Source organism: Protopterus annectens, chromosome 11.part0 (genome assembly GCF_019279795.1).
Source record: "Protopterus annectens isolate FY-2018-M chromosome 11.part0, PAN1.0, whole genome shotgun sequence".
Lineage (NCBI taxonomy): Eukaryota > Metazoa > Chordata > Ceratodontiformes > Protopteridae > Protopterus > Protopterus annectens.
This window is the reverse complement of record NC_056745.1, coordinates 1,469,812,924-1,469,840,337: the sequence shown is the minus strand read 5'-3', so window position 1 is coordinate 1,469,840,337 and position 27,414 is coordinate 1,469,812,924. Positions and strand designations below refer to the sequence as shown.

At 43.9% G+C, this 27,414-nt stretch overlaps 1 protein-coding gene across 1 annotated transcript in view; it reads right to left on the bottom strand.

The window, feature by feature from the left end:
• The window catches only part of WASL (WASP like actin nucleation promoting factor), an 866,451-nt gene that overhangs the window by 620,932 nt on the left and 218,105 nt on the right, over positions 1–27,414 (bottom strand). The window contains exon 5 of the mRNA XM_044087330.1: positions 574–781. Coding sequence (XP_043943265.1) covers positions 574–781 — 208 coding nt within the window. The remainder of the gene's footprint in view (positions 1–573; positions 782–27,414) is intronic.

Sequence of the window (27,414 nt, the reverse complement as noted above, 5' to 3'; positions counted from 1 at the left end):
TGAACGACACAGACCAAACAGTTTGAAGGATTAGGTGTCTACGTCATATGTCCCTTATGCCTTGCATGTAGGACATACACCTGACATACAAAGCCTGGAAGGTGTAACGGCTTTGGTATACTGGCTGGACATTGAATATCCTGTTGAGGATAGCCTAAAGAGTAAATAATACTGTAACAGTGATGAGGACATCGATTCATTACACCATGTTGCACTTTACACGCCTAAAGAGTAAAGAATACTGCAACAGTGATGAGGACATCGATTCATTACACCATGTTGCACTTTACACTCTTTCTGTATCTGGCTGAACTTTCTCCCTGGCCTCAGGGGTTTTCCTTCCAGTCAGACTTCCCATTAAACAAAAGTAATAAAATAAACAAGCAGATAAATATTTCCCAATTCTAGATGGGGATTCCTGCAACATTGTGCCTTATGTGAAAGTCAGAGTACTACCTAAATAGCAAATTACCTGCACTGCTAAAAATGTGTGAAACAATGGGTTTAACATAATCAGTTATACTTTGTTTTAATAAAATGATGTCTACTTATTATACAACGGTGTCTACTTACTGGAAATTACTTGGAGTACCAATATCTGCTTTTGTTAATTTCTTCTTTTTATTTTTTCCTTTTTTCTTTTCTTTGGTATACATAATGTTGTTGGGCTGTGAATTAACATTTCTAATGTGTATTTCTGGATTCTTGATATCCACAGTAGCCATTGGTAAAGAGGGACCTGAAGACAAAATATGCAGAGAATCAACAAACAAAACAAAAACTTCTCATTTTCAAACAGAACAAAAAAGTTAACCTGCTAAAATGTAGTATTAGCAGGGACTCAGTCATAAAAAACAGATAAGGTTGCAATGTCCACATTCCCCAGGTAAACAATACATAGTTTCACAGAGCTCTGACAAAACAGGTAACTATACCAACTTTGGCACTTTTTGAAGAGCTTGGATCCAGGGCTCGGACTCCTCCACTTAACCATAATTTCCCTTGGTCTCCTATTACTTCAGCTACAGTTTGCCTGCTTGTCACCACATCAGCAGCCAAAGAACACAGGCCTAACGTCCTACCTGAAAATCTGGACAAAATACAAGGCCCCTGGTTGGGTCCAACCAGTCAGTAGACAGCCCAAAAGTGACAATTCTGTGGATGGAGAAAGGTATGTTGAACCAGATGAAATAAGATAACACAGATCTAGCATTTTGATACGTACACAATGTTTGTATACGATGTTGTCCATTTTGTCCAATTCAATCACTGAAACAGATTCCCAAGCTATCCAAAACACCCAGGTGGTCTCAAGGAAGGGTATTCCTAAGTATGGTGAAGCTAAAGGATGTACGAGACCAGGACTGTATATCCAACATGTAATGTGACACAAAGGTATGAGCTGTACACCACACAGCTGCAGCACAAATCTCAACAGTGGAAAACTCTAGCTGCAAAAGCAGAGGAGGTAGCTACCTCTCTAGCAGAATGAGCCTTTACAGGTTCATAGGAGATTACTAGGCTAGCGGCCCTAGAGCCCTTACAAGCCTAGGCATGTTAAACCCAAGTTTTCTTAATTGCGACCCTAGAGCCCTTAACAAGCCTAGGCATGTTAAATCCAAGCTGCCTTAATTGTCCTTGGTTAGATGAACATAATTCCCAGAGCAAGTCTGTGATAAATACTGACTAACCCTGTCCATAAGGGACATGGGTGTTGCACCCCCAGGGTGGACTTGAGGTCTCCCATCCATTTGTCCAGGTTGCGCTTGAATAGGGTCAGTGAGGAGCTCTGTTTCACATGAACTGGAAGTTTATTCCAGAGTTTGCTGGTTAAGGTTAACCCTATTTTTCTATAAACAAAAGCAACATAGTTGGAATGTCACCTGGAGAATGTTACTTTAAAGACTCCTTGCCCCAATTTAGCTTTTTGAAAAGCAGAAAAAAAGCTGATCAGAATGCTGATAGATTTTACCCACATCATGCAAATAAGTTGGAGATGAACATCCAATAAATGCAGAGTAGATTCCCTTTGTTAGGGAAATTCAGGAAGAATTCTGGTAAATTCGCTGTCTGATAAAGCTTCAGGGGCCACTACTGGCAGGAAACGAGGATTAGTTCTGAAAGATACCCTATCCTTATAACAGACAACGTATGGGGGTTACAAAATGCAAAAAATAGAAGATGAACCAAAACCAAGAATAAAAATGCCAAGCAGTGACAGGACCCGGAACCTGCTGACAAGAACAGTTGTGGATAAACCAGCCTTTAACTGACTAAAACCAATAAACAGTTGATAAAACAAGTGATTTCACTCGGTCACTACCGAGCTTCTTCACAGTCAAAATTATTTTGTGTTGAATTAACAAGGATTAAATAATGAATCAAACGGTCACCTGACCCTCATGACTCATTCTAATTAATCTGAACCACCCCTTGTCATTAAAAATTAACCTTAAACACATACTAACATGCAAATATCTGAAAACCTATTACAGATTAATCTTAAAAAATGAAAATCTCTACCTTTTTAATATTTGCCGTAACCTTTATTAAAATACTCCTTTTCTAAAAATGATACATACATAAAATTCCACCAAGACACTTTTAATCAAGTAAAAATAAATAAATAAAACAAAGTATAACATATAACAGTAATCCAGTTCATGTTATGAATCCAAACCCCTTAACATGTAGTAGTCCTAACTAATGTGGTGTTAAAGGCGGGCCATTCTTAATTTCAGGACACTACCAATGTTTATGTTTTCGTTTAAACCGGGTGGTTTACCTGCATCTAACTTGAGCTGCCAGTATAGTTCACGGTATTCTAATCTAGCCACCCAGTTGCCTCCCCTTATATCAGGTGTAACTTGCGCTAGAACAATGAATTTTAACTCCATCTTGCTACAAACTTGTGAATGTTTAAAAAAGGCGCTGTTTTTTTTTGCCTTTAAGAACATCATAAAGATGTTCACAGACCCTTCTTCTCAAAGGTCTTTCCGTTTTCCCCACATAGAAACTGCAACAGTTCGTGCATAACCCTAAATAAACTACTCCCTTTGCTCCACAATTAAAATATTTATTGGGGTTAAATTTAAATTTCCTAGAGGGGATGTAAACTGTGTCCTGGTTGATCATAGCACTACACTGTTTGCAGCTACCACATTTGTGGGTACCTGATCTTACTTTACCTAATGTAAGTCCAAGCTCTCCTTTCCTCTCGAATAATTCTTTCAAGTTCGCATCTCTTTTCCTTACGAAATGAGGGTGTTCAAAGACAAAATGTTTTATTTCATCATTTAAAGTAAGTATAGGCCAATATTTAGATATAATATGCTCCACCTTATAGGAATTAGCTGAAAAGGTATGAATAAAATTACTTTTCACATCTATCTGTTCTGCTCGTACATCATGGTCCAGGGTAATAGGTGAAACTCCTAATAACGGGAAATATTTTGTTTCCCTATTTTTCAGTACCTCCTGGCTCATACTCTCAAAGATGTAGGATATCCCTTTTCTGAAAATAGTACCTTAAGGTATGCACTTCATTCATAACATTTTCAAGGGAGCTAGACATTCCAGAAGCTCGAATAAACTGCCCTTTAACTATACCCTTTTTTTGATAAAAGGGATGCCCACTATCATAGTGGAGGTAAGAGATGGAAAATGTGGCCTTCCTAAATAATTTAGATTGAAAACTTTGATTGCTGTAGTCTTTAAATAAGGTCACATCTAAATAATGTAGTTCATCCTGGTCAATTTTGTGAGTGAACCTCAAAAACTCTGTACTGGTATTGATGAAATTTAAGAATTCATTTAAATTTTCCTCAGTACCCTTCCACAACAGGCAGATGTCATCCAGGAATCTCCTGTAGTGTACTATGTGCTCAGACCATTGACTTGTCAAAATATTATTCTTCTCCCAGTGGTGCAACACAATGTTAGCATATAGTGAAGCACACGGGGGCCCCCATTGCTACCCTTTCCTTTGGCGATAAAATTCACCATTAAAATGAATGAAATTGTTTTCAAGAACAATTTCCATAAATTCCATAACCAGATTGATGATCTTGTTATCAAGAGCAGATTCTTGTACCAAAATTTCTCTAAACCATTCCAGACCTGTTTGGTGAGGGATACTTGGAAAAAGCTCAACAATATCTATTGTGACCATAAGAAGATTTCTGAAACTCACAAGTTGAAGTGCAAACCACCTGGATACACTCCGGAACCACCAATGAGCGACTCAATCCAAATAAACACCACAGTTGTCAGATCAATAGTTTAATCCACATAACGCCAGCACAAGTACTCCAAAAAAAACTGTACACATGAAAGAAAGATAAAACATTTACAGACGATGGCACCCTGGAACACGTACAAACAGTAACAGCAGTTAAGCACTTTCAACCATAAAACAGCTGGTCTTCCTCAGAACTGCTTAACGAAGCGTTCAGGCTGTTTAAATCAACTTTTAGGCGCCAAAAAAATTTAACGTATCTCTCCTTAAGGATATATTACACAAATATAATAATCATTAACTACTAATGAACTGATAGCTAATATTCCCACTTGTTTTGCTCACTCTAATATAAAGATTGGTGAAAGAATCACTCCAAATTAATATAATATAAAATTTGAAAAGTGTGTGAATATAAAAATGTACTTTAAAATGTACTTTAAAATATACTACTATATATTAGACCTTCTAATACTGTCAATAAACTAAATTAATATATTAATAAAAACAAGTTCAATACATATTAAATACAGAAAAAATGTAAATAATTACATAGAAAATAAGAATAAAAATAAACAAACAAAATAGCTTGTTCCTAATATACATGTTCAATAACAGTGTTCAAAAAATTCCAAAAGCAGTGTATATATATATATATATATATGTGTAAACAGTGTCTAGTCAATACTACAATACACTATACAAAGTGTGAAGTCATATGTAATCAATTATGTATAGGACTGATAAATAAAAAATGATATTTGATAGTGAAATATTTATGTAATATGTATGAACTATTGTGTAATAAAAAAGGTATATAATCCTAAACAAGATGTACTGAATGTCATAAATTCACTAAAATATACAAGGATATATATATAATTGTTAAGAAATATGTACAATTATTAAGTACCGTATAAATTGATGTACTTGTATTGTGAGACGTATAGAATTCTTACTAGTCAATAATAAAGTGATGTATATATTGTTAAGAACTCTATAAATGTCACTATATTAATAAACTTTTAATAGATATGTTGTCATTTAACCCCGGTGGGCAAGTTGCATCAGTATACAACTGCCACCAAGCCTCTCTAAAGGCTATTAATCCTTTGGCGTCTCCACCCATGGGGTTACTAGGGATTTCCTCCAATATTGAAAATTTGAAAGTATGTTCAATACCCAATGAATGAACGTGTCTATACAAAGCATTAGTAACATCCTTCGTCCTAATGCAATATAGATGGTCATATATATGCTTTTTCAGACTATGTTCAGTCCTCCCCACATAGTATGCGTCACAGAGTTCTCATATAACTAAATAAATAACATTTTTAGTGTTACAATTTCCATTTTTACAAATAATAATACTCCTATGTCCATTCTTTAATACAATTTTACTACCGCAATACATATATTTGCAATAATTGCAAGACCCACACTTTCTGCATCCTAAATGAGAACTACGTGACTTGCTTCCTCCTGAGTGGTGTTCTAATACTTTTTTCATATTTTTGCCCATCCTATATACAAAATTTGGCTTATGACCTAATATACTGACCAAATTTTGGTCACTACTTATCACATACCAAAATTTTAGAATAATTTGTTGAATTTTGTCGGTGGCCATATTGTAAGGTAAAATACATGCCCTTAGGTAACTCGGTCCAACACCTTTATTGTTCAAATTAGGGTGAATTTGTATATCACCAGACCCCAATAGTGGTTTATACCTGGTGCCCCAATGTTCTAATATGTATGTCACAGTCTCTGTCATCATACTTCTTGGGTAACCCCGTTCAAAAAAAATAATTTTGTGAGTGAACCTCAAAAACTCTGTACTGGTATTGATGAAATTTAAGAATTCATTTAAATTTTCCTCAGTACCCTTCCACAACAGGCAGATGTCATCCAGGAATCTCCTGTAGTGTACTATGTGCTCAGACCATTGACTTGTCAAAATATTATTCTTCTCCCAGTGGTGCAACACAATGTTAGCATATAGTGAAGCACACGGGGCCCCCATTGCTACCCTTTCCTTTGGCGATAAAATTCACCATTAAAATGAATGAAATTGTTTTCAAGAACAATTTCCATAAATTCCATAACCAGATTGATGATCTTGTTATCAAGAGCAGAATCTTGTACCAAAATTTCTCTAAACCATTCCAGACCTGTTTGGTGAGGGATACTTGGAAAAAGCTCAACAATATCTATTGTGACCATAAGAAGATTGGGGTTGAACATCTGTTGATCTATCCCTCTTAAAAGTCCCAGGAGTCTTTACAAATATGAACAATGGAAGTTAGGCATTTTTTCAAACTGAAATCGACAAATTTTGCAAGAGGTTCGGTGATACTTCCTGCTCCTGAAACAATTGGCCTGAATCTAATGGGATCAAGGCCTTTGTGGGTCTTGGGAATACCAAAAATGACTGGGATTCTTGGTTTATCAATATACAAAAAATTGTATAAACATTCATTAATCACCCCTTACAAAAAATGGTCGTGCAGGAGAAAACTAATTTTAGAATGTGCAATATTAATTTCATTTCTACAAACTAATTCATACTGGTCTGTGCCCTGCAACATATTGCACAAATAGGAATTATAATCCACCTTGTACATCAACACTACACCCCCTCCTTTGTCTGGTTTCACGAAAAGCAGAAAAAAAGCTGATCAGAATGCTGATATATTTTACCCACATCGTGCAAGTTGGAGATGAACATCCAATAAATGCAGAGTAGATTCCCTTTGTTAGGGAAATTCAGGAAGAATTCTGGTAAATTGGCTGTCTGATAAAGCTTCAGGGGCCACTACTGGGAGGAAATGAGGATTAGTTCTGAAAGACATTCTTATCCTTATAACAGACAACGTATGGGGGTTACAAGATGGTGATTGTAATTCAGAAATCCTACAAGATGCGACAGCTACCAAAAAATTGCTTGCCAGGTAAGAATTTTTAGAGCCACTGAGGAAAAGAGCGAGAAAGGTCGAGTCACAGCCCACAGCACAACTGTAATGTCAGGAACCTTTTCCCTGATTAGAGGTCTCAGGGGGAAAAAGTTCCCTTCAAAAAAGCTTTAGAAATTTTTAAGAAGGTAATGGAATTCTTATTTTGCCTCATAAAAACTGGAAGTGGCTGCTAACTGGACTTTGAACGTAGAGAAACTAGTGCCATTGTGGAAACATTCTGTCAAAAACTCAAACAGATGGAAGAGGGGTTGAAAAAAGATCCAAACCTCTGGGACAGACCAATATGGTGAACCTTTTCTATTTGCTACGACAGACCTTCCTAATACTGGGTTTTTGCAAAGATAAGCAAATCAGAATGACCGGAGCAGAGAGACTGGCATCTTTTGTCACCATTAAAATTGGAGAAACCATGCAGTTAACTTCAGGGTCTTCAAGTCTTAGTGAGGCTGACACACGTCCAACTTCCATGGAGGATGCATCTGATGAGGCTGTGGAAAGCAGAACCAGACCTGCCAGAGTCAAAATAGTGCAATGACAATAACTTTGGCCTTGTATCGCCTGACTTTCGGCAGAAAGTACAGCTGTTGAAAATCTTACCATAACTGTAGATGTCCTTGCCTTCACTGTTGCAGTATTTTGGCATGGACGCCCTTCATCTGGCCAGTCTACCAAAGACTACTGTTGCTTTAAGGTACATCAAATGTCACCCAAACACACTTGTCTAGCATAGGGCATAAAGGTGACGTTGAAGCATACCATCTACAGAACTGATTGCCCCAGTAGGAACACCAGTCCAAGGAGCCCAAGAGGTAACCTATACATCCAAGAAGGCAAAGGACTAGGGGGCTAAGGGGTTGGAGCGAATACTGCAGCAGTGAAGGCAAGGACAGCTACCTTTATGCTAAGATTTTCCACAACTGCACTATGTCCTTACATTCACTGCTGCATTACTCTTCACAGATGGAGTGCCAAAGCTCAAGAGGAAACTTGCCAGGAAGAAGCAAGAGTCCCCTAAAAAGCCAAGAAAAGCAGCACTAGTGAAACCAGTTTTAGCTCTAGACATAAGTTTACCAAACACTACAAGTTGGATGTTATGTACAGAAGTTCAGGTAGCTGCTTCAAGAATAAAATTAGTATTTAAGCCCTTGAAAAAAAAAAAGCACCAGAAGAAACCACAGCTCTAGTAGAATGAGCCTTAACTGAAGGAGGAAGGCTCTTGCCATGATAAGTGTAACAAATGGAAATAGCATTCGAAATCCAAGAAATAGTTTTCTTGGATACAGTTAGCCCCAAATACCTAGGATGCAAAGAAAAAAGTTATGTATTCACCATAACGCTCCAACCGAGTAGTTGCACTTCATTTGTCTGCAACCTGTGGGTCTCTGATCCGACACGGACGCATTTTCCAGCTATGGATCCGAGCTCCAGACTCCTTCCCTTACCCATAATGCCCCCAATCTCCCTTCAGATCAAGTTTGTTGCCTAAGAGGCATCATATACCAGACCCAATATCACCTTATCATAACAAGAATCTCCATGACACTCCCAGGCCTGGACAGAGTCAAAGGCAACACACTTTATGCAATGCTAAATGCAGACTGCATCCACGATAAGGTCGGGGGTTGAAGACAAATGAAGTACAACTACTCAGATGGAACGTTATGGTGAGTACATAACTTCTTTATCTGAAGTAGTTTACTTCATTTGGTCTTTGACCTGTGGGACTGAGTCCCCAGCTACCATAGGCCCTCATGGAAGGATAATCCAGAACAACACAGAGCCAACGGATGCTCTGTTCCTAAACAATATCCAGTTTGTAATCAGAAATGAAGGTATGCGATGAGGATCAAGTAGCTGCCGAGCAGATATCGTCCAGACACACCCTAGACCAAAAAGTACCTGACGTAGCCATAGATCGGGGTGAAATGTGCCTTCACTTGTCCATCGTCTGATTAATACTGGCCTCAGAGGCAACCTTAGGAAGAAAAGATGGATTAGTACACAGTGACACTATGTTTGTGAAAGATCATGTAAGGCACCTTAATAGAAAGAGTCTGAAGCTCTGACACTCTTCTGGCTGACATAATGGCCACCAAGGAAGCAGTTTTCCATGTCAAAAACTGCAAATCAACTGATGCTGCAGGATCGAAGGGTGCAGAATCCAATGCCTGTAACACTAAGGTAAGACCCCACGGAGGTGGAGGATCCTTAACAAAAGGTCGAGGGTCCTTAACAGAAGGTCGAAATAGATAGGCAACCCTTTAGAAAGCTCTTGCAAAGTTTGGAAGAAGCCAGGGAAGACATTCGCCCCCACGTGGAAATTAGAAATAGCTGCCAATTGTACCTCAACTGTAGGGGAACCTGCACCCCAATGAAGATGCTTGCCAAAGAATCAAAGAATGCTGAAAGAGGTTCCAAGAAAAAGTCCAAAGTCCGCTGAGTGGCCCAAATGGCAAAACATCTCCATTTACTACGATGCACCTTTCTGGGGGAGGATTTGAGAGCTGCAACCAAAATGGACTTTACAGAGGATGACAATCTGGGAGTCCTGATAATCATGGGAACTGCAGTGGCCAAGCCATAAGCTTCAGACTGCCCAGATCTGGGTGAGGGATCCCTGAGGGGTGAGAAAGAAGATCCGGAACTAGATCCAATGCCCATGGAGGAACAACTAGGTGAGACCACAGTGTGAGAAGCCAAACCTGGCGAAGCCAGAATGGGGCTATGAGGATCACAGTGTTCCCTAACCTTTGAGCTTTCTGAAGAAACTTCGACATAAGCGGAAGTGGAGGATAAGCATAGAGAAGACCGGGAGGCCAAGCATAAGCCAAGTGCGTCTCTGGGGTCTTCCCCTACGGGGAAAGATGTTCAGAGCAAAACACTTGCTGTATTTCGCGTTGGAAAGAGATGTGAAGAGATCGCAGCAAGGCCGACCCTACTTTAGAAAGATCTGTTCTGCTACTGCAGGATTCAGAGACCACTCGTAAGGCATCAGGATAGATCTGCTGAGCCTGTCCGCCAGAATGTTGGACCGCCCCGGAATGTGCGTTGCAACTAGAAAGCGGCCGGTGGAGATCGTCCATTCTCACACTCTCATGGCTTCTTGACAGCAGGGATAAGATCTGGTTCCCCCTCGTTTGCTGATGTACCAGACTACTGACATATTGTCTGTCTTGAATGGCAATCATCCCTAGAGGAAGATGGGCATGAAGTGCCTGCAACACTACAAGAGCCACCCTCATCTCTAGAACATTAATATGCAACTTGGTCTCTCAGGGGGACCACATGCCTTGGACCATCCTCCCCGAGCAGTGCCCTCCCCACCCTAGCTGGGAGGCATCAGAGGTCACCGTGGTTTTGGGAAAAACAAGGTGAAAGGAACGTCCCTTGAGGAGATCGAGATTGAATCCACCACTGAAGAGCCCCTGCATACCCCAGAGATTCTCACTGGAAAGGTGAGAGGAAGGTCTAACAGGGACCACTGGACCGCAAGTGTCCAGAACTCTCATATGAAGGTGAGCCAACGGCAGGAGAATGATCGAGGCTGCCATGGAACCTAATGCCCTGAGAACTGCTTCACCTGTAGGGACTTCAGCGTGAAGAATTTGTAAGACATGTAACCTTAAACTGCCTATCCTGTCCAGGGTGAGAAAAACCCTCATTTGAAGAGTGTCCAAACATGCCCCAATAAAGTCCAGAATCTGGACCGGCTCTAGAGAAGATTTGTTCAGATTGATGGTAATATCCAGATTTCTCGCTAATCGAATGAAGTAATCCCTGGCCTGGCAGAGTAGATGCTCTGAAGGGGCAGCAAAGAGCAAATCATCCAAAGTACGGAAAGACCTGTATACCCTGGAACTTCAGGTAAGCCGCTATAAAGTACAGTTTTGTACCTACCATAAATGCAGATGTCCGAGAGGTATGCATCTGCAGTCCTAACATATGGGTTTGTCCTGCCTCAGGCAGCCCTTCGGTTGGTCGGATTCCAAAGTCTGGGTCTAGCCTCGGCTGATGTCGCACTTCACCCGACGTCATAGCTGCTGTGAATTGGGTATAAAGGCATCAGCCGACGCCATTTTCTTCAGTGTTTCTTGCCCCAGATGCCAGATGCCCCCTAGGAAGGCTAAATTTGGATAAATGCAAATGGTTCCAAACAGTAGAGAGCAAACAATATAAGCATGTATATACATATATACAAACAAATACACCATAATAGATTCCCCCAGCTAGCTACAAGATGGGCAAAATACCCTAGGAGTACCACAGAGGGGAAGGAGGGTGGGTAATCCTGACTGCAGATGCATACCTCTCGGACATCTACATTTATGGTAGGTACAAAACTGTACTATGTCCTTCAAGGATGCATCTGTAGTCCTAACATATGGGTAGAATACCATAGCCAAACTGGGGGTGGAGGCACCAAGCTGATTATGGTGTAGTTAAGATCCCTTGTAAAACAGCAGTTGCAAAACCTGCTCGGGATCTGGAGTATAAAGGTAGATTATAATGCTTGGCAAATGTATGCACGGAGCTCCAAGTAGCAGCTTCTAAAATGTCTTTGGTAGCCACTCCTCGTAGGAAAGCTGTAGTAGTGGCTGTTGCCCTTGTGGAGTGAGGTCTGATGTTTTCTGGAGTTGTCTCTCCATGAAAAGAGTAACAAAATCTAATGCAATTTCCTATCCATTTTGAGATTGTCTGTTTTGAAATTGCTTTTCCTTCCATTCCTGATGCATATGCTACCAGAAGCTGGTCAGTCTTTCTGTTGGTCTTGGTTCTGTCCAGATAATAGCGCAATTGCCTGTGTACATCCAATGTATGTAGTAGTCTTTCCCCCCTGTTCTGTGGATTGGGGAAGAATGTTGGCAGGTGGATTGCTTGGTTCAATGATACACTGGAGACCACTTTTGGCATAAAAGTAGTATTAGTTCTCAAGGACACTCTATCCTGATGGAAGATAAGGAAGGGCTGTACTGCCATTAATGCCTGTAATTCAGAAACCCTTCTTGCTGAAGTGATTGCAAGCAGGAAGGCAGTTTTCCAAGATAAGAACTGTAATTCTGCTGTTGCTGCTGGTTCGAAAGGGGGAAGTGTTAACTTTTCCAGTACAAAGTTAAGGTCCCATGTAGGTAAAGGTGGCTTCCTTGGAGGCTTTACATTTTTAATTCCTCTCAGAAACTGTCTGAGTAGAGGATGAGAGAAGACTGGAGGATCCGTGTTGTATTCTGCTGAAATTGCTGATGCATGAATCTTAATGGAGGAGTAAGACAGGCCATTGTGGAAAAGTTCTGCTAAATATTCCAGGATGTTAGGTATGTTTGCTAATGATACATTTTCTCCTTTTGCTGCACTCCAAATGAGGTATCTTTTCCATTTGGCTGAATAAGTCTTCCTTGTGGAGGGTCTGCGAGCCTCCAGGATAATGTCTTTAACCCTCTGAGAAGTCTGGGTTATTTTGCTTTATGTAATATTCCAAGCAGCTAGCTGCAGTGTTTTCAAGTTTGGATGAAGGATCTTGTAGTTGTTCTGTGTTAGCAGTAAAGGAACTAGAGGTAGAGGCCATGCGTGTGTCCGAGACATACTCCTCAGTAGCGGGTACCAATGCTGCCTCGGCCAGTCTGGAGCTATCAGGATGATCCTTGGGTGGTCTTCTTTGATCTTCAGTAGCACTTTGTGCATCAAAGGAAGAGGTGGGAATGCATATGCTGTCAGGTTTTCCCAACTGAAGGATAGGGAGTCCACCTTCCAAGCCAGTGGATGGTATGTCCTTGTGCAGAATTTCCTCAATTGGTGGTTGTGTGGGGATGCGAACAGGTCTATTTCCGGTAGTCCCCATTTCTGTGTAATGTTTTTGAAGATGTCTGGATGCAGCATCCATTCGTGGGCATCCGTGGTAGTTCTGCTTAAGGTGTCTGCTAGTGAATTCTCTTTTCCTGGCACAAATTTGGCCTGGAGTTGAATGTTGTGGTTCAGGGCCACATTCCACAGGTCCATTGCCATCCGGCATAGAGGATATGAGTGTGTGCCTCCCTGTTTGTTGATATACCACATGACTGTGGTGTTGTCCGTCCTTATCAGCAAATGACCTTGTTGAAGAAACAGTCAATGTCTGAAGTGCCTGTTTCACAGCCAGCATCTCTTCTTGATTTATATGTAGGTTCAGCTGGTCCTGTGTCCATAGGCCTTGTATACACTTGTCCACCATGTGAGCCCCCCAGCCTAGGCCTGAGGCGTCCGTGGTGATAGTCTGGCTTGGGTGAGGTTTGTGGAAGGGCAGATCTCTGTTCAACTGACAGGCCTGAGCCCACCACAGGAATTCTTGTTTCAGGCATGGAATTATAGGAATGTGGGCTTCTAGACTGTGCTTATGTTGAGACCATACATTCCTTAGGTACCATTGCAACTTCCTCATATGTAGCCTGGCATGTGGAATCAATATTATGCAGGATGCCATGTATCCCAGGGCTTGCAGGACTTTCCTTGCTGTAAGCTGATTCTGCGTTGTTAATGCCATGAAATAGAGTGGTAGTTGCTTTTGCTTTTCTGCTGTGAGAAATGCCATTTGATTTGATGTGTCCAGTTCTGCACCCAAGAATGTTATCCTTTGGGATGGTACCAGCCTTGACTTTTTTATATTGACTGTGTATCCCAAGGCTTGCATTAGTTGTATAACCTTTTCCAAATCTTTTGTTAATTTGGTCTTGTTGTCAGCTTGTATCAGGCAGTCCAGGTATGGATAAATTTGAATTCCCTGAAGCCTGCAATGAGCAATTACTGATGCCAGGCATTTCGTGAATACTCTGGGCGCAGTAGATAAGCCAAAGGGCAATGCTGAGAATGGATAATGCTCTGATCCTGCAAGAAATCTGAGGTATTTTCTGCAATCTGGTCGTATAGGGACGTGCAGGTATGCCTCCTTGAGATCTAGAGTCACCAGCCAAGACTCCTTGCCCAGCATGGGAAGAAGTTGCTGTAGGGTCAGCATTTTGTATTTTGGAACAATGAGATATGTGTTCAGAGCGGACAGGTCGAGAATAGGTCTCCATTGGTTTTCTTTCCTTGGTACCAGGAAAAGTCTGGAGTAAAATCCTTGTCCTTGTTCCATAGGCGGTACCTTTTCTATAGCTCTCATCCTTAGTAGGTGGTTGACTTGTGCTAGAGTGTTTGTTTTTTGGTTTGGTGGTAGGTTTGGCATTCCTCTCTTTTTTGGTAGAGTGTGGAAGTGAAACCTGTAGCCTTTGTCTATTGTCTGTAAAATCCATTTGTCTCCTGTAATGTAATGCCAGTTTACTGAAAATAAGGCAAGCTTTCCGCCTAAGGGTGCTTGCAGTTGTTCCCTGGTAGGCGGTATCAGAGTCAACTCATTGTGTCTGTCCTGTGGGGGTGGTCATAGCTGAATCTGTGGCAGTACTTCTCTGGTTGTTAGCCTGCCACTGACGTTCCCTGTAGGCCCCTCTGGGTTGACCTCTGCCTCTTGGGTGCCTATTTCTGCCTCTCTGTGCTCTGGAGGTGTCTGGAAAGGACCAATTCTTCGAAGGCCAATTTCTACTAAACCTCGGAGGCTGGACCTGTAAGAAATCCTTGACTCTTTGGACAGATTTTGCTTTTTCTTCCACCTTCTTTAGCACTTGCTGTGCAGGTGAGCCAAACAAACTTTGTTTCTCCATGGGAGCATCTAGAAGCTTTGACTTTACATGGTCTGGTAAGGATTGTTCTTTTAACCAGGCATGCCTTCTAATCACTGTTCCAGTCATAGCTGATCTAAAGGAAGCCTCCAGTGCATCATAGCCGCATTTTAAGGAATGATTACTGACCTGCTGAGTGTTACGTACCAAATCCTGAAGGGACTTACGGTCTATAGGTTCAGGAGAGGACAGTTTTTTTATTTAGCTGGTCTAACAAACATTCCTGATACTGAACCATGTGGAATTGACAGTTTAAGGCCCTAGCGAAAGAGTAGCAGAAGTATAAACTTTTTACCCCATCTCTCTAATGCTCTAGATTCTCTTTCAGAGGGGAGGGGATTTTTGGCAGAGGCAGCTGCTACAGCTTTGGGGCCCTGTGAAATGGTTTCAGGATCTGCAATAGGAGCCTTATACAAGTGAAAGTGTGTGTCCGGGACCCTGTAATATCTGTTGGGCTTGGCAGGGGCCGGGGGAAGGGAGTCAGGGGCAGTACAGGCATCATTATAAGCATCATCAACAACTGTAAGTACTGGAGGAATGGCTAAAGGCCTATGCTGTGGTAAATGTAAAAAGGTCCTTAGCCTTTTCCTTGAATCTGAAAAATCCTGGCCCTGCCATTGAAAATGCTCTCATAGCATGTAAGGTTTCCCCAAAAGAAAATTCCTCGGGAGGAGAGGCAGAAGGAATGGAGTCTTCTGCATCAGAATCCTCATAAGGGGAATATGGGCCTTCTGGTGGACCTGAGTTTTCTGAATCATCCGAGGAGTAGTCTGTAGAAACAGGATCCGGGGGTTCTGCTCTAGGCCTCTTCTCTGGAGGGGGTTGAGAGGCCCTGTCTGGGTGAGGTTGGGATCCCCTGATCAAAGAAATGAGATCCTCAGCCAAGCTGAGCATTTGGGAACTGGAGGTAGGCCTGTGTGAGGGGGTTTTAGCAGGCAAGGCCTTAGAAGATTTAGCTGCTTTAGCCCTAGAAAAAGCCTTGATAGACCTAGATGCAGGGGGCCTAGCAGCTCCACGTGCAGGAGTAGATATGTCTAAAGGAATAGTATCTGATAAATCCTGGGAGCCTGCTACAGCAGGGGTAAGTTCAGTAGCAGATTCAGCCATGCTGTGTGAGGCCTCGGCTATCGGAGGCAAGCTTTCGGCCGAAGGAAGAACCGAGGACTCTGTTTCGGCCGAAACAGAGACACTCGCGGTTGGCTTAACCGTGGTTTCGGCCGAAACCGCAGACCGCGAGTGTCGGTCCTTTTCCTTACGCTTTTTAGCTAATTGTGAAGTCGGGGTCTCAGACGGCATTTTGTAAGCAAAAGCGGGACCAAAAAACTCCTCTGCAAACTCCGACCGACGTCTAAGTATCCGTCGGTTGAAGGAAGCACAGGCTAGACAAGCTGATACGTCGTGGTCTGGGCCTAAGCAAGGAAGGCAGTAAGAGTGGAAATCCTTATGAGGTATTTGTTTCCCACAAGTTAAACAATTATTTACTTTTTCTGACATCGGCTGAGGCAAGAAAGAGTCCCCAACGGGGTACTTAGCTTTTTAGAAGTCTTCGGTAGCAGTAATCTCTGGATCTGACCGACCGGCACTTGCGAACAGCTTCTGCTTGCACCGCGGCAAGAAAGACGGAGGAAAATGGCGTCGGCTGATGCCTTTATACCCAATTCACAGCAGCTATGACGTCGGGTGAAGTGCGACATCAGCCGAGGCCAGACCCAGACTTTGGAATCCGGCCGACCGAAGGGCTGCCTGAGGCAGGACAACCCATATGTTAGGACTGCAGATGCATCCTTGAAGGACATCTGCCATCACCTTGGTAAACACCCTGGGGGCTGTGGTGAGACCAAAGAGAAGGGCTCTGAACTGGTAGTAATTGCCTCCCACCAGGGAGCAGAGAAACCTCCTGGAGCGTCTATCCATTTTGACGTGGTAGTACACATCCTGGAGATCGATCAAGTACATCCAGTCTGTGGGCTTGCAGAAAGGGGCAGGATAGATTGAAGAGTGACCATCCAGAACTTTGTCTTGGTTACCAACAGGCTCAATGTGGACAAATCCAAGATAAGTCTGCGGTCCCCCGTTTTCTTTGGCAGCAAAAAAGACCTGAAGTAAATGTCTGATTTGGACTGGTCTGGGGGACCGGTTTGATAACACGTTTCTTCAGCAGCTTTCCTATTTCTAGCACTGCCTCCTCCCACCGCGCGGGTGCGATGTCTGGGAAGAGTTTGTTCGGATGGGGATGTTTCTTGAATGGAACGAAATATCCTCCGGATATGATTAGCAACACCCAGCAATTTGTTGCAATGGACTCCCATGCCTTCGGGTGTAGCGACAGACTACCTCCAACTTGCCCCTAGAGATGAGCAGTCTGGAAAACCCTCAGGCTGCTGTCCAGGTCCCTTAGAGAAGTGTTCTCGGGGCCCAGAATTCCTAGGACCCCCTCTGCCTCTCAGGGCGGCATCTGTTGTGACCCCCTCTGCCTCTGGGGGACAGAGAATCCTGAGCATCCCGGAAAACACTTGAGATGTCTGGAACCACATCATCTCCATTCCTTGCTGATTCCTGGAAAAGGATCTCTGAGGAGACCATAAGCAGATCCCGATGGCAGACAGTGTCGCCCATCCTTGTTCTGGTCCAGTGTCTCTTTCACAGACTTCCCCAAGAGGGAAGAACCATCTTACGAGGCATTGGTGAAAGACTCCTTGAAGGGCTCTACAAATTTACACAACCGGAGCCAGGCGTGACACCTGATGGCAAAACCTGTTCTGGCCACCCTTGTGGTCCCTCCATAGCATGAGAGATCAGTCGCATGGACGTGTTGGCAACCGCTTTTAGAGTGGCCATTCGGGTGGAGATTATCTTTTTGTCCTCCGTTGAGATGGACTCCAGGATAGACTCGATGGTTTCCTTCACTAGACCTTTCTCGAGTCAAATGACGTGTGCCATATAGTTCAGCGCCCTCACAGAGAAGGTCGCTAAAGCATATACTCACTTCCCAAAATGATCCATCGCTCTTGATTCTCGTTCAGGGGGATGAACCGTGGAGCTCTCCTGAGCGAGCTCCTTTTTGGTGGCAGCCGCCACCATCATCGCATCTACCGGGGACCCCTTGTTCCAATGTGTCCTGATGGGGGGGCTCAACACTTTGTCAGGGAGCTTAGGGATGGGCTGTATGGTGTCCGACTCCTTCCATGCCCTAGATGTTATAAGATCCACGAGTGGATCAGCAGATGGTGACACCCATGAGGTAGATGGGCCCGAGCCGAATGCCTCCAGGAACACCGACTCCTCTGAGGTCGGTTTGGGGGCTGTTCACCCCCCCCCCCCAGCGAAGGATTTTCATGATGTTTCCTGACATCGTCGGGGGGGGGGGTGCCTTCCCCTTCATCCAAGTCCATGTCTTCGGTGTGGGACTCTGGAGGAGAGTCCAAGTGCCTCCTTCTTACACATACATTTGTGGGGTACCTCCTCAGGGGGACATTCTGAGGAGGACTCAAACTTCTTGTTCCATCAGAACTTCCTGGGGCATAGCGGCCACAGACTGTCCCTGAGACGGTCGGAACCACACTCAAGAGCCAAGGCGGTCTGGACAGAGTCAGAGGAAGAGATGGTCAGAGGCCTCGACACCAAGAGAACCCTCTCCACCACGTTGAATGCAGAAGGGACCACCCCCCCCCCTCTGACCTGACAGGGGAGTCTGAGTCGAGCTTCCAGGAATAGAGATGCCAAGTGGGATGCTCCGCTCTGAAGTGCTCAGAGCAGAGAGCACCCCCTCGGATCCAACCCAGAGGCTACGGGTCCAATCCCATCGGATCAGACAAGCTCCAGGTAATAGCCGGCATTCTGGTACATGCTACCTTCAGCGTTGACCCCGAGGTTCCTTGGATCCAAAAGCTCCTCGACCCAGAGAGTCCTCGGCTCTAAAAACTCCAAAACCACCGGTTGGATCAGAGCAGGAATTATTGGTCAGAACAAAGGTTGCAAGAAGCCCCCACTGGAGGGAAAGGTTGCAAGAAGCGCTCTCTGGAGGGAGAGGGTGCCAGCAAGAACTCCATCTGGATCAGGGTGCAGATAAATCTCCACATCATCTTGTCTATCTCAGTTTCACTGAAACTTTGGGTGGAGCAGGAGGATGCCACCGAAACAGGTCGGGAGAGCCGGTGGGAAGAAGACCTTACTGGGGACAGGCTACGAGTCTCCTTGGGCTTGGGGGAGAGAGTACAGTTTTGTACCTACCATAAATGTAGATGTCCGATAGGAATGCATCTGCAGTCCTTACAAATGGGTTGTCCTGTTGTCAGGCAGCCCTTCGGTCGGCCGGATTCCAAAGTCTGGGTCTGGCCTCGGCTGGTGTCGCACTTCACCCGACGGCATAGCTGCAGTTATTCGGGTATAAAGGCATCAGCCGACGCCATTTTCCTCAGTGTTTCTTGCCCCAGATGCCAGGTGCCCTCTAGGAAGGCTAAATTTGGATAAATGCAAATGATTCCAAATAGTAGAGAGCAAACAAAAAATAAGCATGTATGTACATATATACAAACAAATACACCATAATAGATTCCCCCAGCTAGCTACAAGATGGGCAAATACCCTAGGAGTACCACAGAGGGGAAGGAGGGTGGGTAATCCTGACTGCAGATGCATTCCTATCGGACATCTACATTTATGGTAGGTACAAATCTGTACTATGTCCTTCAAGGATGCATCTGCAGTCCTTACAAATGGGTAGAATACCATAGCCAAACTGGGGGAGGAGGAGAAATAAAATTATGGTGTAGTTAAGATCCCTTGCAAAACAGCAGTGGCAAAACCTGCTCGGGATCTAGAGTATAAAGGTAAATTATAATGCTTGGCAAATGTATGCACGGAGCTCCAAGTAGTAGCCTCTAAAATGTCTTTGGTAGCCACTCCTCGTAGAAAAGCTGTGGTAGTGGCTGTAGCCCTTGTAGAGTGAGGCCTGATGTTTTCTGGAGTTTCCATGGTAGGAGTAACAAAATCTAATGCAATTTCCTATCCACTTAGAGATTGTCTGTTTTGAAATTGCTTTTCCTTCCATTCCTGTTGCATATGCTACCAGTAGCTGGTCAGTTTTTCTATTGCCCTTGGTCCTGTCCAGGTAGTAGCGTAATTGTCTATGCACATCCAAGGTATGCAACAGTCTTTCTCCCCTGTTCTGTGGGTTGGGGAAGAATGTAGGTAGGTGGATAGCCTGATTCAAAGATACTCTGGAGACCACCTTAGGCATAAAAGTAGGATTTGTTCTCATGGACACTATCTTGATGGAAGATCAGGAAGGGCTGTACTGCCATTAATGCCTGTAGCTCAGATACCCTTCTTGCTGAAGTGATTGCCAGCAGGAAAGCAGTTTTCCATGTTAAGTATTGTAATTCTGCTGTTGCTGCTGGTTCGAAAGGAGGGAGTGTCAATTTTTCTAGCACAAAGTTCAAGTCCCATGCTGGCAATGGTGGCTTCCTAGGTGGTTTTACATTTTTAATTCCTCTCAGAAACTGCCTGAGCAGAGGATGTGGGAAGACTGGAGGATCCAAGTCATATTCTGCTGAAATAGCGGCTGCATGAATCTTAATGGAAGAATAGGGCAGGCCTTTGTGGAGGAGCTCTGCCAAGTATTCCAGGATGTTGGCTATGTTTACCAGTGACACATTTTCTCCTTTTGCAGTACTCCAAATGAAATATCTTTTCCATTTTGCTGAATAATTTTTCCTTGTTGAGGGTCTGCGAGCCTCCAAGATAATGTCTTTAACCCTTTGGGATAAATTTGGGTTAATTGCTGTTATGTAATGTTCCAGGCAGTTAGCTGCAGAGTTTTTAGGTTTGGATGCAGGATGTTGTAGTTGTTCTGTGTCAGCAGTAATGGGATCAGGGGCAGTGTCCATATTTGTTCCCGGGACATGCTCCTCAGTAGTGGATACCAATGTTGTCTTGGCCAGTCTGGGGCTATCAGAATGATCCTCGGATGTTCCTCTTTGATCTTGAGAAGCACCTTGTGCATCAAAGGAAGTGATGGGAATGCATATGCTGTCAGGTTTTTCCAACTGAAAGATAGTGAGTCCACCTTCCAAGCAATTGGGTGGTACGTCCTTGTGCAGAATTTCTTTAGTTGGTGATTGCGTGGGGATGCAAATAAGTCTATTTGTGGGAGTCCCCATTTTCTTGTAATGGTTTTGAAGATGTCCGGATGCAGCATCCATTCGTGGGCATCCGTGGTAGTTCTGCTTAGTATGTCTGCTAGAATGTTTTCTTTTCCTGGTACAAAAATTGCTTGTAACTGAATGTTGTAGCTCAGGGCCACATTCCAGAGGTCCATTGCCATCCGGCATAGAGGGTACGAATGTGTGCCTCCCTGTTTGTTGATGTACCACATAACTGTGGTGTTGTCTGTCCTTATCAACAGTTGACCTTGTCGAAGAAATGGTCTGAATATCTGAATTGCCAGTTTTACTGCCAGCATTTCCTTTTGATTTATGTGTAGGTGCAGCTGGTCTTGAGTCCATAAACCTTGTATGCACTTGTCCAGCATGTGGGACCCCCAACCGAGGTCTGAGGCGTCCGTTGTGATGGTTTGTCTTGGTTGAGCGTTGTGGAAGGGCAATCCTTTGTTTGATTGACAGGCCTGAGCCCACCATTGGAATTCTTGCTTCAGGCATGGAATTATTGGAATTTGGGTTTCTAGGCTGTGCTTGTGCTGAGACCTTAAATTCCTTAGGTACCACTGTAACTTTCTCATATGCAGTCTGGCATGTGGAACCAATATTATGCAGGATGCCATGAAACCCAAGGCTTGCAGGACTTTTCTTGCTGTTAGATGGTTCTGCTTTGTTAATGCCAAGAAGTAGAGAGGGAGGTGCTCCTGTTTTTCTACTGTTAGGAATGCCATTTGTTTCGATGTGTCCAGCTCTGCACCCAAAAAGGTTATCCTTTGGGATGGTATCAGCCTTGACTTTTTTATATTGACTGTGTATCCCAGGGCTTGCAGTAGGTAAATGACCCTTTTCAAGTCTTCTGCTAGCTTGTTTTTGTTGTCCGCTTGTATCAGGCAGTCGTCCAGGTAAGGGTAGATTTGGATTCCTGAAGCCTGCAATGAGCAATTACTGATGCCAGGCATTTCGTGAACACTCTGGGCAGTAGATAAGGCAAAGGGCAATGCTGAGAATTGATAATGCTCTGATCCTGCAAGAAATCTGAGGTATCTTCTGCAATTTGGTCGTATGGGGACGTGCAGGTATGCCTCCTTGAGATCTAGAGTTACCAGCCAAGACTCCTTGCCCAGCATGGGAAGAAGCTGCTGTAGGGTCAGCATTTTGAATTTTGGAACAATGAGGAATGTGTTTAAAGCGGACAGGTCGAGAATAGGTCTCCATTTGCTTTCTTTTCTTGGTACCAGGAAGAGTCTGGAGTAAAATCCCTGTCCTTGCTCCATAGATGGTACCTTTTCCACAGCTCTCATCCTTAATAATTGAGTTATTTGTTTTAGAGCTTCTGCCTTTTGATTTGGAGGTAGGTTTGGCATTCCTCTCTTCCCTGGTAGAGTATGGAAGTGAAACCTGTAACCTTGGTCTAATGTCTGCAAAATCCACTTGTCTCTTGTGATGTAATGCCAGTTTACTGAAAATAAAGCTAGCTTCCCACCCAAGGGTGCTTCTAGTTGTTCCCTGGTAGGCGGTGCTAGAGCCAAGTCACTGTGATTGTCCTGTAGTAGTGGTGGTGGCTGTGTCTGTGGCTGCACCTCGCTGGTTGTTACCCTGCCACTGGCGTCCCCTGTAGGCACCCCTGGATTGACTTCTGCCTCTTGAACGCCTATTCCTGCCTCTCTGAGCTCTGGAGGAATCTGGAAAGGACCAATTCTTGGAGGGCCAATTCCTGCTAAACCTTGGAGGTTGGACCTGTAAGAAATCTTTCACTGTTTGGACAGATTTTGCCTTTTCTTCCATCTTCTTCAGCACCTGTTGTGCAAGAGAGCCAAACAAATTGATCTTGTCCATGGGAGCATCTAGTAGTTTTGATTTGACATGGTCTGGTAAGGCCTGCTCTTTTAACCATGCATGCCTTCTGATAACTGTGCCAGTCATGGCTGATCTAAAGGAAGCCTCCAGTGCATCACAGACGCATTTTAAGGAATGGTTACTGACTTGCTGAATGTTATGTACCATTTCCTGAACAGATTTTTTTTTTCTAATGGTTCATCCGAGGACAGCTTTTTGGTTTAACTGGTCTAGCATAAATTCTTGATACTGGATCATGTGGAATTGACAGTTCGAGGCCCTAGCTGAAAGAGTAGCAGAAGTGTAAACTTTTTTACCCCATCTCTCTAAGGACCTGGATTCCCTTTCAGAGGGGAGGGGGTTTTTGGCAGAGGTAGCTGCTACAGCCTTAGGTCCCTGGGAGATGGTCTCGGGATCTGCAAAAGGAGCCTTATACAAATGGTAATGCGTGTCCGGGACCCTGTAGTACCTAGCGGGCTTAGCAGGGGCCGGAGGTAGTGAATCAGGAGCAGTACAAGCATCATTAAATGCATCATCTACAACAGAGAGAACTGGAGGTATGGCTAAAGGCCTATGTTGTGGTAAATGCAGAAAAGTGATAAGCCTTTTTCTAGAGTCTGAAAAATCCTGGCCCTGCCACTGAAATTGTTCCCTCATAGCATGCAAGGTTTCCCCAAAGGAAAATTCCTCAGGCGGAGAGGCAGAAGGAATGGACTCTTCAGCATCAGAGTCTTCATAAGGGGAGAAAGGAGCCTCTGGAGGGTTTGTATTATCTGAATCATCAGAGGAATCATCTGTAGAAACTGGCTCAGGGGGCTCTGCTCTAGGCCTCTTCTCTGGAGGTGGGTGAGAGGCCCTGTCTGGGTGAGGTTGGGATCCCCGGATTAAAGAAAATGAGATCTAGACTAAGCATTTGTGAACTAGAGCTAGGCCTGTGAGAGGGGGTCTTAGCAGGCAAATATTTAGTAGTTTTAGCTGCTTTAGCCCTTGCAAAGGCCTTAATGGACATGGTTGCAGGTGGCCTAGCAGCTCCATGTGCAGGGGTAGAAATATCCAAGGGGATAGTGTCAGATAATTCCTGAGAAACTGCAAGAGCAGGTGGGATTTCAGAAGCTGATCCCACCAGGTTGGAAGAGGCCTCGGTAGGAGGTAAGTTTTCGGCTGAAGGAAGAACCGCTTGCTCGGTTTCAGCCGAAACAGAGACACTCGTGGTTGTCTTAACCGTGGTTTCGGCCGAAACCGCGGACCGCGAGTGTTGGTCCTTTTCCTTGCGTTTTTTAGATATTTGCGTAGTCGGAGGATCCGACGGCATAATGTAAGCAAAATCGGAGCCGAAAAACTCCTCAGCGAATTCCGACCGACGTCTAAGCGTCCGTCGGTTAAAAGAAGCACAGGCTAGACAAGCTGCTACGTCGTGGTCTGGGCCTAAACAAGGTAAGCAGTAAGAGTGGAAATCTTTATGAGGTATTTGTTTCCCACAAGTTAAACAGTTATTCACTTTTTCTGACATCGGCTGAGGCAAGAAAGAGTCCCAACGGGTACTTAGCTTTTAGAAGTCTTGGTAGTAGTAGAAGTATTCGGTAGTAGTAATCTCTGGTTCTGACCGACCGGCACTTGCGAACAGCTTCTGCTTCGGGTGCCACGCGGCAAGAAAGACGGAGGAAAATGGCGTCGGCTGATGCCTTTATACCCGAATAACTGCAGCTATGACGTCGGGTGAAGTGCGACACCAGCCAAGGCCAGACCCAGACTTTGGAATCCGGCCGACCGAAGGGCTGCCTGACGACAGGACAACCCATTTGTAAGGACTGCAGATGCATCCTTGAAGGACATCCTGCGTGATCGCAACCGAGGTGATCCAGGCCTAGTCGGAGGCCTAACTTTTAGTGGCAGATCCACCTGCGAAGAGCGGTCAGGGGACCACTTACGAGAACAGTCTGTTATAGCCTTATCCCCTTCCCTGGACCTCTTGGCAAGAGTTTTGAGTCCCTGAGGCCAGGGAAGAGGAAGTAGAAGCAGCAGCCACTGCTACCCCTGCTGGGGAAGAAGGCACAGTAGTCCCTGAAGAGGAGAGCAAACCCTTCAGAATCAGTTTATCCCGCCTTGTCCTCAAATGCCCTGGGCTTGAAACCAGCACAAATAGGACAGGGGGACTTAAAGTGATCTGCACCAAGGCAAATCTCGCACAGTGTGGCCATCTGCCAGAGACAGCTTATGGCCGCACTCGGTACATTTCCTAAAACCTGCCTTGGGGGCTTCTGCCATCCCCAACACAGGCCTAAAAAGCACACATACACACGCACTCTCCAGACAGAAAAGAGAAGGCCCCCCCCCGCGATGCAGACATGGGGAGGAAAGAAAAGATGAAAGGAAGAAAATAGCAAGAAGTCAGAGAAAAAAACAGACTTTAGTTCACTTAAGTGACCCACTAGCTGGAGCTCAGAAACCATGCTTGTAACCACTATGGCGGAAAACGAGATCTGAAAGGAGAAAGGAAACGGGGGACATTATGGGTAAGTGGAGTCTGGAGCTCAGATCCATACCTGGAAAATGCAGTCGTGTCGGATCCGATGTGTATCCAAAACCCACTGGCTGAAGACCAAATGAAGTAACTACTTCAGATCAAACAGTTGATCAGATTTTCTAAAAACCTTAGTCTTATCCAAATAAACCCGGAGTTGTCTATGCACATCCAAAGTATGCAGCACACACTCACGGTCAGACTCTGGAGAGGGGAAAACAGTAGGAAGATTAACATACCGATTAAGTGATAGTGCATTAACCACCTTAGACATAAAAGAAGGATTAGTGCGCACAAGGACACCATGTCCTCATGAAAGATCAAAAAAGAAGACAAGCCATAAGGGCTTGCAACACAGACACTTGATGGGCAGAAATAAGAGCTACCAAGAGAACAGTCTTCCAGGAACAAACAACCTATTCCTTGATACCCTAAATAAACCTGCACCTCCCAGCATGAAAAGGGTCAAATTCAATTCACTCCCCTGTCTAACTAGGTCAACAAAATAACTAATGCAAAACAGAGAAAGAATGGAAACTCTGGCAAAAACACAAAACTCCTACCACCCTGAAACATTACTGGCAACTCCATAACCATGTTGAAAAAAAAATAAAATAAAAAAATAATCAATGACAAGAGTAGTACCTAAAATTCCAGTCCAACAACAAAAAAACTCCAAAAAAATCTGGACAGGTATTTCCTCACTCAAACCAAGGTACTAAGTCCAATTCCACACCATTGCCTAACAAAAATAATTCAGATAATAGCAACTCTCTTCAACAACCACTTTATTAACACTATATCCAGCATTACATCCAACTTTACCCAGCCCTATGCTAATTCAAACTTCCCTGCCACTCGTTTTTCAGAGTCTTCCCTCCCACACACCTCCCTCTTCATCCTACCAAGATTCTATTAATATCTTGAAATCCAACAGAGCCTCCTCCGTAAAAACCTATCACTATCGCAACCATAAATTGTTTACTACTCAAACTTAAACCATGCTTTAATGCAGCAGACAATCTCCCTACAACCTAAGACTTGCCACAGAGGCAACTACCCATTCAGCATTATGAAAACATTAGATCCATACTGTAATCCTACGATCCAAAGACCTGGAAACTGACATTTATTCTACCCTCCACCTGTACCTTATCCGCTTTCACTAGCCTGGGGAGCAATCATGGCACTGTCAACTTTGCTTGAGATGTTGCCCGATGAGGTCTTTAAAGGAGGCTTTGGATGGTTTGTTTTGAATGCTAGTGGGGACAGAGTTCCATTTTTTAGCCATTGAACTACTAAATAGTGCATCTCCAAATCTATTGTAGCTGTTGGTGACTTCTAGTAGTAGTTTGCTTGATGACCTAAGAGGCCTTTTGGCTGAGTGATGCTGTACTAGGTTTTTGAGGGCAGAACACTTACTGGGGAGGTAATAGATTGAATGACAGAGGCAGAGCTGATTGTAAGTTAGGCAATTCAAGACAGTGGAGCTGCCTCAAAGCAGTACAGTGATGAATTCTATATGAGCAATTTGCAGCAAAGTGGGCAATTCTGTTATAGCAGGCTTCCATTTTGCTTAGTTCAGTTTTGTTGAAATTAGACAGAATGGGAGATGCATATAGTAGGGTGGATAGAAGTTGGGAGTGAGCAACGGCTGATCTTGTGTTGTTGGTAAGAAATGGTTTGATACGGCAGAGCGACCCCAGTTTGGCATGTACTTTTTTAATAGTTAAGTTGAGATGACTATCAAATTTTAGGTGGGAGTCTAAGGTTATTCCCAATAGCTTAGCCTGTGCCACTGGAGCAATTAGAGTAACATTAGTGGAGTAGATAGTGAATTGACTGTTAGTGTTTTTGTTAGAACTGGTTATAATCATAAGCTGAGTTTTCTTTGGATTGAGGATAAGTTGGGCTTTGGTAAGGTAGTTTTCAACATCAGAGAATGCTAGCTGAGTTGTTTGCAGGAGGGTGGGAATGTTTTGTGCAGCACAGATTAAGGTAG